The following is a 13,977-nucleotide window of genomic DNA, read 5'->3' as shown; positions in this document are numbered from 1 at the left end:
GGTGGCCGCGACTTGTCTAAGCGTACATGCGCGATCGCACTGAAAAGCCACGTATTCAAAGAAAAAGAAGAGAGAAAGAATGCTCAAGGTCACGACGTTCACGTGACATATTTTCTTTCTCCATGCCATCTCTCCCGGCTTTGCTTTCAGCGCTTTCATCGGGACAAGAGGAAGAATACAATTGCAGCATGTGGCAAATCGCAAAACTCCACTCATACTTGACAGATTCTAAAAGTTTTTGCGGTGGTTAATTCGTGAGGCAATAAGCTTATTTAGTGAATCCATTTTATGGCTACTTGAAAGGCTGTAGAAAAACTCTTTAAATGAACATATGATCCTTAAATCAATTGATCATTTTTTAAAGCTTAAGGGGGCAGACTGGTCTTTGGGATCGAAAAGTGACAAAAGAATTCAGTTTTTAAAGTTGACATGTTTGGTTTCTGCAAATATTTTTCTAGCTCTCTGCAAATCTTTATCAACTAGGACGTGGTAATTTTTTTTGTAATTCCTTTCTGACTGCCCAGAGTCTTGGTGCTAGCACAATGCAGAACCTGTAAAAAATGGAGAGCCTACTACGAGGCTTCTTTACAATTTGCCAGTACCTGTGTCCAAAGCTCTATTACCAATTTATGAGCACCTTTATGAGCACTGCAAAACATGCACACCACAATTGGTGTTTTTTGAAGAAACTGGGTGTTATCAGTTTCTTCCATTTTTCTCAAAAAAAATTAATTTAGGACTGTTCAATTTTGAGGCCTCAATATCTCTGCAGCTAGGGCAAGTACAACAATAACTCTTCTTGCCATAGAAACCAGTACGTGTATAGAAGTTCGAGCTCAAAGCAGAAGTTCAAGCACAAAACTTCTTAATTACTTATCAAAAGTGTAACACAATACCAACTGCTTTTGAAAATGGAAAGTTCATTTTGCTATAAAATAACTAAGAAAGTCTAAAAAACAAAAAACTATTACATGCTTCTAATCTCTAGTAATTAGTGTATGTTGCCATATCTTAAATATCACTTTTAATTAAGCACTTTTGTATGGCGACCTTAAACAATAGAAAGTGAACAGTTATCTCAGGTTCAAAATGAGTTACAGGAAAGTAATTACATATTCAAAACCAGCAGCAACAACTGCATAAGCATGTGCAGTATGATCAAGATCACTGAAGAAGTAAACAAAAAAATGTCTAAGATGAGTCTGGCCACTTAAAAGCTTGTTTTGCCGACTTATACACACTAACTGTAATGAATAATGTTACGTATTTTGCAGATTACCACTTGTATCCTACTGAAAGTCAAATGCTGCTACTTCTCAAAGTTGTGTCGGCTTCCTTTGAATAGGACGAAAAAGAAAGCACTTGCATAGAGGCCTTGTTTCAATTTTTAAAAATATTGCAGAGTTTAGTTAGCTCATGATAAATATGCCCATTTTTCTTTATACATCATATAATCTATTAAAATTCGATTCGAAATTATTCGATCAAAACCACTATTCACTTCGAACCTAAAATTCACTATTCGCATAAGCCCACCAGCATGCATTAAGATAACGTAGAGCTCTTTTTTTTTCTTTCTTTCGCATAAATGGCACTGAGTAGGGCTTACATCCTACACTAACCTATCTGCTACACTCACCTGTTCGCTCATTTCTCTGCTAGAGCGGTGGCGCAGAAGGCAACGATATATGCGACCTTCCCCTGATGCCACATGAGGACACAGGCGGTCTCTGTCTTCCTGACATGCAAAGAAGAGTGGCCGATCCAAATGGAAATCTTCTCCTTGAAGTCGAGCTAAGTGCAGTAACTCCCGACGACAATTATCTTGAAGCTGGTTGATGACACGTGATAAGCACTCAAGTGTTGCTCCCTGCGAATGGCGCTCCTATGTCCAAAAAAAAAAGTATGAAACAGAAGTGCAATCATATATACCAGTTAATTTATTTTGAAAATTCAGCATAGTTAACAGTAGTACAAAGAGTGCTGAAATAAGATTGACTAGAGTGCAGGCAGAGAATATAATAACCCACTACCGAAATTCAAATAAGGTACTCTCACCATTTGAATGTACAGCTGTCAGCAGCTTTAACTCGAACGCTCTGATGCATCGCGCTTGAACTGAGGTCAGCGCCACCAAGCTTTGAACATGATATGCTTGCTGCAGTTAACAATAGATGTAGCGTGCGTCAGTTTCATACGCAAATTTCCTTTTCCAGTCTGCCTGACCGACGGGTTGAATTCACTCACTTCGCATCTTGTTTTCGCCACGTTTTGCTCGTGGTTACATTATCGCGCGCACCGATCGTGTTCGTTGTTGTATGCTTAACTTGACAATGAACCATTGTCTGCGACAGCTTACGCGCCTTACAAGTTTGAATTCACAGCAAGGAATCCCATGTATAAAAAGCAGAGCGAATGCATATTCATGGCATTTGTAAAAGTTGCACAATAAATAAATCTCAAATGCAGTGGCATTGTTCATGTAAATAAATTGCAAGAACAGTTCAATAATTCAACTGTTCTCGCAATTTAGAGTGTGCCTTTCTGTTCAGTTCACACTGCACGGAAGTTGTCGTACGGAGCGCAATGCTTGTGCGTGCTCTCAGCAAGAAACATGCATAGATACAATGCAAACCAAGCAATTTTCATGCGTAGTTATCGCATAAAAGCCTAAACTGCCATCCTATGTCATAATCAAATCTAGGTTCTGAGACGCTAAACCTCGGATATTACCACCTCGGGTATTCGGTTGGCACGAATACTGTGCTCCAAGACCACATCTTCCGTGCAGCGCGAACCAAGCAGGAAGGCACACTCTAAATTGCGAGAACAGTTCAATTCATGCTGTCTAAAAATGATTGAATCCGAACATAACAACACCACTGCATTTCAGATTTACAGTGAAACTTTTACAAACACCTTGAACGTGCGTCTGCTCTGCTTTTTGTACATGTGATTTCTTTTGAGTAGTAGCTGCGAATTCAAACATAAAAGGTGCGTAAGCTGAAAGCTGTCACACGCAATGGTTCATTGTCGAGATAAGTATAAGACAACAAACCCCATGAGTGCACGCGATAACGTAGCCACGAGCTAAATGTGGCGAAAACAGAATACGAAGTGACTGCCTTCGGCCCGCCGGTCAGGCAGACTGGAAACGGAAATGTACTAGTGAAACCGACACGCCCTACATCTATCCTTAACTGTAGAAAGCATATCATTTTCAACACTTGGTTGGCGCTGACCTCAGTCCAAGCGAGCCAAGGCCACGCGTCGGAGCATTCGAGTTAAAGGTGCTGACGACTGTACGTTTCCCAGTAACATGCACTCTAGCAAAAGCATACAGCACACACACACGTTGGCTCAATCTCCACCAAAAAAAGGCTATTTTGAGATAAACAAAAACTTGTGACACTTTAACTGAGCTCAATGAAACTCAGTGAAAAGATGTAAAGTTTGAATTAAAGCATGCCTTGAAAATGCAAAAAAAAAGGGCCACTCACCAGGCCTCATAACAAATGTTAGTTAGACCATGGTTGTTGTATGTCCAATTAAGAGCATTATGCCACAAAAATGTTTCAATCAGTTCATTACGAGCTGAGAAAACTGGTATTTTGAAGCAGTGCAAAAGGATGATGCAAAGAGGAAAGCTCGAAACCCTTGCTGCTCGCCCCACGTAGCCTTCACAAGCCAAATCTCTTCCCTAACCTTTCTGGCATCCGAGCAAACGGTCACGTGCTCATGATGTCTCCGAGCAAGCCCGATCGCCGAAGATGCGAGAGGCGTTGTTTTGTTGACCAGCGTTATTTAGTGATCTACTGCCTGTTTCTGCTGGATGGATGCCTCGGTGCAAGCTCATTTGGAGATTGTGGTTTAGACGAACTAGAATAGATGAACGTATCGAGTTGATGAATTTGCAGGGCCATTAATTTCGTTTCCAGGGCTGGCGTCTGCTCAATGCACTAACCGCAGCGATGGGAACACATGCAAAACGCAGGCATGTTACCCCGAATCTCGTTGAAATTCACGAAAAAAAAAAAGAAAGACGCACACATTCCTGTTTTGTGTCTCCTCATTTATCTCAAGTTTTATTACCTGTTCAAGCAACAAACTACACAAACTGCACATGTAATGTTAAATAATTTTTGCCATGTTACGTGCTACTGTTGACCACATCAGAGAACAGTTGCCTACGTACGTAAAGGACCGACGCTACAGCACTGCCGTCTACGTAGGGCAATTCCTACGTCTACGTCATGCCCTCATTCTCTAGACATGCGCCAGTGAAAAGAAGAAAAGCAGCGTTCATCTTGAAATTTGACCTATTTCTGCAGCACGTAGCGTTGCAAATTTTGGCAGACGTGATTGTGAATGCCCCATGAATGCATTGCGCTCGTCAGCTCAAAATTGTCAAACCAGGTGAGTGGCCCTTTAATGTAATATCTACTAAAATATATGTATGTGCTCTTATAGAGATATGTTATGGGCACCACACTAGGGGTATGCTATGAGTACAACCCGGCAAAACGGAAAGTAGCACAAAAGACAATGTTTCCACAAAAAAATTTGTCTCCCCTCAAACAGCTAAGCCTTCTCTACCAGAGGCACGTAGCCTAAATAAATTATAAACAATGAAACAGACAGAGAGTGAACAAGATACCTTATCTTGAAATGCAAAAAAAAGTTTACTTACATCAGGGCTCTTTGGTATTCGGCCGCAAGTGAATCGATTAATATCCGAGTCACAAGCATCCGTGAATTTGTACACAAGACGATAGTCCGAGAAGACCACTGATTGCATGCGCTCCAAGAAAGTGTGGCACTCCGGTTCTGTTGCGTTCTCACTGTGGTCTATAAGACACGCCAGAAGCTGTCCCTTTTCGCCAGGTACACACTGAGGAAACTGTGCAAGAGGAAATGAAGCAGAGTTCCATATGATATTAAGAGTGAGTCCTCACCTTAAACAGAGAAAAAAAGACAGAGCCAGATAATAGTAATGATTACAATATTTTATTCTTGTGTGTTACATTGAATTGCTTTGCTTTTTACCATAGTATTAAGGTGAAGTAGCAGCAATGACTGTAAATAGCACTTGAAAAATCCACATGCACAAAAAACATAACAATAAAGGGGGTGTAGAGTAGAAACAAACTCAATTCAGTACAACAAAATATACACAAAAAAAGACACTGTGATGTCAGAAAAGGTTGCAGTCAGTAAAGTATGTAAGAATAGAAACGGGGCAAAAAAAAGTACAAGCATACAAATGTCATCCACTTCATTTACTTAAGAAAGAGGATACGATCAAGGAAAGACAATAGATGGTGTAAACAGTAGAAAAACTACTGAATAGGGCACGGTCAATTCAGTTGGGAAGTTGAAGAACACGTATTCAAAGGGATATAGAAAGGGCTCATGTCACATTAATTACAAAAGCTTCAAGATAGACTGTTAAAATGCACTGTTACATTTCCATGGAACATGACTACTAGAAATAGAAGCCCCTTTTCTGATTACCCTATGCAAATTTAAAATTGCCCTGCTTCTTCTAGGGCAATGTTGGTTACTGCTAGCTCAGCATTCATATCACTAATGAAGCTGGAAAAAGAACACTTTGGTACAATTATTCTTATTACATTAAAAGCCATTCAAACAAAGCTAAAAGCCACAGGTTTTTGGGAACCTTGAACTTCCATGCCCAACAATTTCTTACTGGTTTCAAGAATTCTAAAGAGGCAGCAATTCACTGAAGGACAAAGACAGGCATGTTTTTTTGGAAACCATGGTAAATGGGTAAAAAACTGCCCCACTTGGGCATGACATCAGTGAATTAGCCTTTAATGACATGTCATGAGTAAAAGGGCCCGAGGCACATGCCAGGCGCTGAAATGCGGCGCATGTGCACGAGACCTCTGATGGTGCACATTTACGCACGAGATTGGACAGAGAGGCTCATGGCACGCAACCCGAGCCGTAATGGGAAATGCCGGAGGATGAGCTATCACTGTGCATTGGGGCTTCGAAATGCGAAGATCAGGAACGTCAGCATCACTGGAGCGACAGAGGAAGTACTGCTGCCCGGTTCTGATGTTGTCGGCGAAGAGGCTCGGAAAGCGGCCGTCGATCTCAGAAGACTCTAGTGAGGCTGCCCGGACTTGCCGCAACCTTTCACCGCAGTTCCTGGTGGGCCCACAGCTCCTCCGCTTCGAGCCAGAACGGATGCGGCCCGCACCACAGTCATTACATTGAAAAGTTAGGCGTAGCCTAACTGAGTCAGAGAAGACGACAAAGACCAGAACCAACTGGCAAACGAGGTTAAGTGGCTTGTTTGCAAAAGAGGATGATGACTGTAAGAACTTTGGGAAGACGTTGACAACAGCATCAACGAACCCTCGATACGGCAAGGGCACCGAGTAGACATGGCAACGCGGCATGAACTGTAAGAACGTTTCGTTACTAATATGCCATGTTGGCTTAATACTAGCGGCTTGGGCTAGAGTTGGCTCTAATGCAGATTGCAGCTAGTTTTGGTTTCAGTCCGTAGCGGACTGATGTGTACATAAATTGTTAGTTAATTTTTTAGTGTTATAGCGCTAACTTTGTGTATTCGCTTCATTTGTCCTTTGTATAAAGTGTGTTTGTTTTGGCATGCCCGTCTCCCGTCTCTCTCGATCCAGTCCCTTGCAAGCGTACCTGAGATAGATTGTGACAGGACATTGGAATGGCACCGATTGATTACTTCAGTGAAAGCTTTAAGCATTCTGCATGAGCTGCTGTAAGTCCACAAAAATTCATTCTGATATCATCTTTGACAGATTACCAAAAGTTCATTAGTGCTGAATGGAGCATATTAATGCTAGTCGGATCTCAGTGAAACAGTTCAAGACAGGCTTCTAATGCTGTTACAAGTGATTAGACCTGAATCTTTCAGCTAGATCTAAAGTATAAGCAGAAGTTAATTGAACAGATTCTGTCCAACAGATATCAACCAGACAAACGCAGCAACAGAAGAGGGTGTCAGAGAATATGAAAAAAGCTACTTGATTCGAATTTTATGAAACCAAAAAAATGTGACTGAACTAACCGAATGACGAATTACCTGAAGTACCTAAAAAACATCAACAATAAACAAGTGTCTATTACATCAACGCATTTTCATTTTCATGATGACCACATAGGTCAAGTACTTATTTTTTGTAAGAGCAGTGTAAAAGGAGCAATTTTTGTCAGTCGTGACTTAATTCACAATGTGACCATGGCTCAACACTTCCATGTCTGAAGCCAAAATGTGCTCTGAATCCACACCTTATTATATACTGCCGCCATGTGCATAAGATTGTAATCTTTCTGCAAGTAACATGGCCAGCAACTGATTGTTCGCCTATCTCAATGTAGAAAGTGAGTTTTATGCCAGCATGCAGGCCGAGGCTGAAGTTCTTCTCTTCAACAACTTCCACCACGATTGAGTTCTATGACATCGGGCTCACACTGCCCCAAGTCATGAAGAGCTACCGGGTGCTGCATCTGCTGCGGACGAAACGATTGTTGCTAAACACATGATCATAGTATCCATGGAGTTTTGAAAGCATGAGCATGGTCTACATTTAAAGTCATAACATAACTGCAGAGCACTGCATCTGCACCTGAAAGGGTAAACCTGTTTCCCTAATGCACTATTATGGATGGCAACAACGCAGTTCTGAAAACATGCGGCATAAATGAAACCACTGCTCATGCTTGGGCCCCAGTTGCTATCAACATAATCATAGATAGCACCCACAGAATTTGCATGTACAGTATAAAATTGAAAACGAAACAAGTTTGCTGCAGTTAGCCTCATGGCACTGCTTCAGGATAATGCAGAAAAGGCGGCTTCATAGAAATGTGAATGAAGAAGGGAAGTCTTTTTTTTTTTAACTTGCGTGTTTCAACCGTTTGTAGTTGGGGTGCATGTACACATCCAGAGGTGAGCTACAAGTGAGAAAATATGATGTAGATGTAAAAAGTGCCTGAAAAATCTTTGCACACAGCTATGCATACTTGTGAGGCATTGGCAGCCTTTGGTCCACCTTGGCCTGATGTAGGCCTTGTGCTTCACTATTGCACTCAATACGCTTTTGAAATGCTGTACACAACAGCGACGTCACAATCCATTTCTCCATGTTCGAATACATTGATCACCACCGCATTAGCAAAGAACAGGAGGTTCTTCGATTTCCCATCTGCTATCACAATAACAAAAGGAGCAGAGAATCACACAGAACAAATGACGACCGACAAAGAGGCACCGCAGAAGAAAACACATGACGACAAGTGGCAGTTTTCACTCATGAGGTGCCCTCCTAATCACACAGCTTGCACTCCCAAATGCCTGCAGGAAAGCTATCTTTCTGCAAAAAAAAGTCAACTTCTTTTGAGAGAAAGCCAACTTTTTAGGAAGGGCATTTCACACTGCCTGATGTTTGATGTAACCATAGTTGTCCTATGCATTCCTATGAAAGCATTTTTGTGTGTGAATATAGTTCACTATAGTCAGCTTCGACTGCAGTAAAATAATGAGAGTGAAAGTGAAGTTTGTAATGGCCATAAAAATATATTTTTGAAGGGGATCACGCAAGATGCCTTCACCAAGGTCCTTACAACAAAAGCTTGGACGCATGGGCATCCAAAGAAGGGGGGTCAAGGAGGATAACTTCGAAAATAGAGTAGACTTTTATTAAATGGAACCTGTAGGGACTAGGAAAATATAAATACAGTAGACTCGCGATAATTCAAACTCTGATTCTTGATACTCTCAGTTAATTCAAACAAAACTAAATTTTTGGTTGGCCCTCTACTCTTTCAATGTATTTAAAAGCCTCTTATTTCAACTCCATCATTGTGTCAATTCATACTATTTGCACCTCTATACCAGAAAATATCTGCTGGTTTCCCACTACTATTTAAAAAATTGCGTGCTTTATAATCCTAACAGTCTAAAAACGGAAAATAAGCGCCTCAGGCCTTCAAGGAAAGTAGTACAGAAATGTATCAAACAAAGCACATGCATGGTAAACTGTGATGCTTCTCAACTGGTATAGAGAGCTTTGTGCTGAATGCACATATAGTAAAGGAGCAGTTGGCAATTAATGATTTCTTTAAAAGGTCTGATCAGCAGTAAACAACCAATAAACTTGCGGACTTTACACCTGTGCTTTCTGTTCATTGCGTGCAGTTAGGGTTTAAAAACGCCTAAAAAATTTTTTACGTATTAATATCAATGCGTAACCATAATGTGGAGCGTCACCTAACCGAGAGTCATATATTTGAGAACTTCTGATAATTCAAGCTTTTTGATAATTCAAACAATATCCAGAGGTCCCTTTGAGTTTAAATTAACGAGAGCCAACTGTATGTATATTCTATTTAACAGGAGTTTCATTTACTGAGACATGAACAAGAGTGCAGATTACAAGTACTCAACCAATCATATAAGACACAATTGTTCCATTTAAGCAGCAATTCCATTTACCAGATTTTTGTTAATCGAGAGTCCACTGTAATAGGTTCAAGCAAAAAGGCACAACAGACCATGCTACAGCACACTATTTAGCTCCACACCTGCATGTGGCGGCGCCCAATGACGAGAAACGCTGCTGATCCAAATGACCCTCTTGATTTAAAAATTGTCAGTGATCTAACTCATAGGTGCAATCTGCTATATGACATCAAATTTGTGCCAGCCCGATGTTAAAATTATATGGGTCAAGAAACTTGTAATGAAAAGTGTCGAAAATCTGTTGCCACAGGCATCAACGCCCGCCGACAATTGAAGTGCGACTAGGTGAGGAGAGGTCAAATAACCAAAACTAAAAGCTCAATATAATATTATTTTTCAAATACTCGTAATTGTATATATGCCAAGTTAACTATACATTTACTCAAGGTTTATTCGACATCTGTCTTAATCATTAATAGCCTCAATTTTAGGTCGAGTGCCATAAATGAAGGTGGGGGGGGGGGGGCACATCCAGGCAATTTGCTATCAAAGCTTGAGTTTAGTTCAGCACATTACTGAGTCAACGAGGCAACACTCACTTTTGTGTGGTGATGTGGTGACTTCGTGCGTACCTTCCGTAGTTTATTTATTTGCTTATGTGCTGTTTACTGGCGTGACATTTCATAGCTGAACAAGCTCACAGAATGAGTAAACAACCACTCCTGTAACTGACGAGTGCCTTCGCTGGCGCAAGGGCGGCGTACCCTCACCTTTGCCGATGGATGCGACACGCTAACCTACGAGATGCTGTACTCTATGGTTGCCAAAGTTATATTCACAAGGCTGCTGCCTCGCTGCAGTGGTTTTCCACGATTGGGCAAAGTGAGCTTTTGAACTATTATGCTACTGTACTCGTGAAAAGTTGTGTCACAATTCTGTCTGCGAAGTTTTCTATGTAAATTGCAATTACACCATTTGGCTAATAAAACAAGTTTGCTTCTTCAATCTTTCTTGTTGGTCTTTCTTTTCTCTCATGCATGCATTTAGAGAACCATAAGGCACAATAAAATCGCGTATTTATAACGGCTTGTAAAAGGTCAGCTCCTTCCCCCCAATTAAAAAAATTTCAATTTTGCCCTATGTAGGGCAAATGCACGACGTCTTAACAGCTTCTGGTTGTGACGTCATAATTTATTTTTTATTGTCTGCTAGCTGTTAGTTGTCCTCTCCATATGCAGATGGCAACGGTGGAACGAGCCACCAACTACTGGATACATGGGCTTCTATGGAAGTTACGCTACCAGTTTACATATACCTTGCCAGCCCTCCAAAATAAGTAAGGGTACTTCAGACAGTGGAAACTTTGTGCTCTACTTGTAAAGTCTCCTTGTTGTGCATGACTGTAAGATCCGGCTGACTGTTCACAGCAGTGTCTGCTTTCTGCAGTGTGTCCTTGTTCACCAAGCGTAAGAGGTCGTTCCAAACCACTTCAAGAAGGTCGTCATTGTTACTGCCATATACAATACATGTACTAACATTATCTAATGTTTAACTAAGTTGACTAAAGTTGGCAAATATAAACAGCTTCCTGCATGCAAACATGTTTCAAGAAAACTTATGAGAAGAAGAACAAACCATTTCCATCAGCCGTGGGCAAAACTTTGATGCTGCCTCATTGAAGCGGTTGTCTTGAGTTATATTACGGCGGTATATCCAGAGCAGCTGAAACAGATAGACAAAATGGCATCAATAATGCTAGAACTATAGAGTGAAAGTTGTTGAGACATAGTGACAAGTTTGTTTAGTTCGATGCAGTCTCTAGAAAAGCACACTCGGCAACACAGATTTAGCCAGACCACAAATTAAAGAAACTTGCATTAGTTATATGAGCATGTGAGTGCAGTACTGAATATCTTAGTACATGCAGGCAAGTAAATGACATTAACCTCTTGTGGTTTGAATCTCTAATTGCAAATTCTGTATTAGAGGCACTTGAACAACGAAGTGAAGCAACACGAATATCCCACTGAAATTTTTTCTCAGAAAATTGAAGGTTTTTTTTTTTTTCATAAAAAACCAAACACTCAATGTGTTTCCAGCTTAGCGTGTGGTTCTTTAAACTAAGGTAAGTGAATATTCGCAATTTCAATTATTTTTCAAATAGTTCTAGCTATTCGATTAGATTCACACTAGAATTTTACTTATAACTTCCCAAAGATAAATACAGCGAAAGTCTGATTGAAAGTGGCCCTTTCAGGTTTTCAATATGCTTCACCTCATCACACTCTTGTATTGAAGCAAACCTGCCTTTCAAGCTCGGCTACAGTCTCACGAGGCCTACTCCTGGCAGCCCGATGTGGCCTTTTTAGCGTAATGACTACTCGCACCCCCCTCAACACCAACACAATATTGCGAGTAGCCGGCTCAGTCTGTGCCTTCCACACCGCCAAAGCTGAGGAAGCAGCCATAGCTATCGCAACGTCCTCTGGGTTCACTATGATCCCCAGCATCTCGAAAACCGCTTTCTCCCATTTCACTCGTGGTGCGATCGCTCCCATTACCTCACAGCTTCTTCAGTCCCTCGCCTCCCTCGAAGACGAGGATCTGCCTCACATATCTTTCGTCTGGGACTACGGTGCACACCGGGGGAACCCGGGGAAAGAGGCCGCCCACCAACAAGCTCAAGAATTCATCAACCGAGTGGTGGGCCGACCCACAAGCCTTGAGAACATCGGCGAGCCCCTCATATCCCATCATGAAATCGCTCAGCATATCTTCTCACGTATCGAACAAAACCACCACCGCATCCCGAACTCACGAAGCCACAAGAAATCGCTTGGTGCCACCTCCAAACGCACTCGTTCCCATGCCCGCAGGTATACACACACATTTACCCCAATCTGTTCAGTCCACATAGCTCACAGTGTGGCTCCATCGCCTCCCTCTCTCATATACTATGGGACTGCAGCGAAAATCCGCCCCCGCCTGATCTCTTGACCACTGCCTCGCCAGATGCATGGCAAAGTGTACTCCGCGATACGAGCCTAGAAGTGCAGCTCCGGGCCATACAGCAAGCTGAGAAGGTGGCAGACAGGCATGGCCTAACTGCCATTCCTCTGTGAAATTCTTTACTTCAAGTTGTCTCCCTGTCTCTCTCAAATTTAATGACTGAAAAAAATGCTGGTTTCAACATGAAAATGATAGACATGACAGAGGTGGGGGCTTAATTAATGCTGTTATGGACCTGAATTTGGGCAGGAAGTCCAAAAAATCAGATGCCAAAGATTTTTAGCATAAAAAATTTCAGATGTCCTTATATATTAATGTCTACAAAGTAGATTTCAAACTCAAAACTGATGTGGCTGACAAGGGAGCCCACCCTTGTCCACCATATCAGTTGTATCAACCTACAAAGGTTGATAGAGGAAGAGAGGCTGAGGAAATAGCATCTTTGCCTTTGACGAGTGAAGTGTTATTGGCAACACTTTAGTTGCGCCAAATCATGTACTAATACGACTCGGCCTCTGCATTGCCTCACTGTCAATAAGACTATGAAATACCACCCTGCAAGTGCTTCATCAACCTAGCAAAAATAAACTATCATGTTGCTATATCTCATAGCAATATGCTTTGGAATTCCCCAACTTTTTTCATACAATTTCACTTCAAACTATTAGAAAAACTTTCTAGAAATATTCAAAAAATATTCAATTCAATTTGCACTCACGCTTCAACATTCTAATTTGCTTCACACCCTGAATTTCACTATTCGCACAACTCTAGAAGAAACACTTGATGGTTGACCTCACTGTATGGTCTCAAATAAGGCACAGTACTTTACATATACGTCCCCTTGGAGTGCTTTGCGGCAGCACGCTTATACTGATATTGATAAGTGTAAGCAGAGTGATATTGATCAGTATAAGCAGACTGATATTGATCAGTCTGCATTTTGTGGTGGTTTCAGTTAATCAACATGTTTAGAGCCTCATACCTAAATAATGCAGTAATAGCAAAGAAAGAGCAGTCAATCTCGCACTACTGTGGACAGCAGCACGAGTGGAGAAAACATGGTTAGTGAATGAAGCAACCAGAAATTAATATGCTACCTAATAATTCAGAATAAAAGACTGGATACAAACATTAGTTAAACTTGGTTAGGAACATAGTTCCTTTTTGTGCTGCGAACTAAAAATGAGAACGGGACCTAGATATGAAGACCACTGGTGGTGTGCAGTCTTACAACTTGCGCACCATCTGATGTTCTCATGTCCCTGTCCAGTTCTTGTTTTTAGTATACAGCGCAAGAAGAAACCATGCACAGCCACCACCTAGCCCAATTCATTGCTCTTTATGATACTGTGAGAGTATTGAATGGGGCCCATTTCCTAAAACATAATAGATACTCCTTTTTGCATCCCGAAAAGGTTTTATAAGAATTGGGTTAAACCCTACTGCCAAGCTTAACCTTGCGGTAAATAATAATAATTAAGCATGTATTC

At 41.3% G+C, this 13,977-nt stretch overlaps 1 protein-coding gene across 1 annotated transcript in view; it reads right to left on the bottom strand.

The window, feature by feature from the left end:
• Glg1 (Golgi apparatus protein 1) overlaps window positions 1-13,977 on the bottom strand; it is a 120,813-nt gene that overhangs the window by 89,655 nt on the left and 17,181 nt on the right. Inside the window, exons 3-5 of the mRNA XM_037428514.2 lie at window positions 11,111-11,197; window positions 4,691-4,900; window positions 1,640-1,885 (exon numbers count right to left, since the gene is read on the bottom strand). Of these exons, the coding sequence (XP_037284411.2) occupies window positions 1,640-1,885; window positions 4,691-4,900; window positions 11,111-11,197 (543 nt within the window). The remainder of the gene's footprint in view (window positions 1-1,639; window positions 1,886-4,690; window positions 4,901-11,110; window positions 11,198-13,977) is intronic.

The sequence above is a fragment of the Rhipicephalus microplus genome, chromosome X, assembly GCF_043290135.1.
Source record: "Rhipicephalus microplus isolate Deutch F79 chromosome X, USDA_Rmic, whole genome shotgun sequence".
Classification (NCBI taxonomy): Eukaryota; Metazoa; Arthropoda; class Arachnida; order Ixodida; family Ixodidae; genus Rhipicephalus; species Rhipicephalus microplus.
The sequence above is the reverse complement of the archived record's forward strand: the minus strand, read 5'-3'. Positions and strand labels throughout refer to the sequence as shown.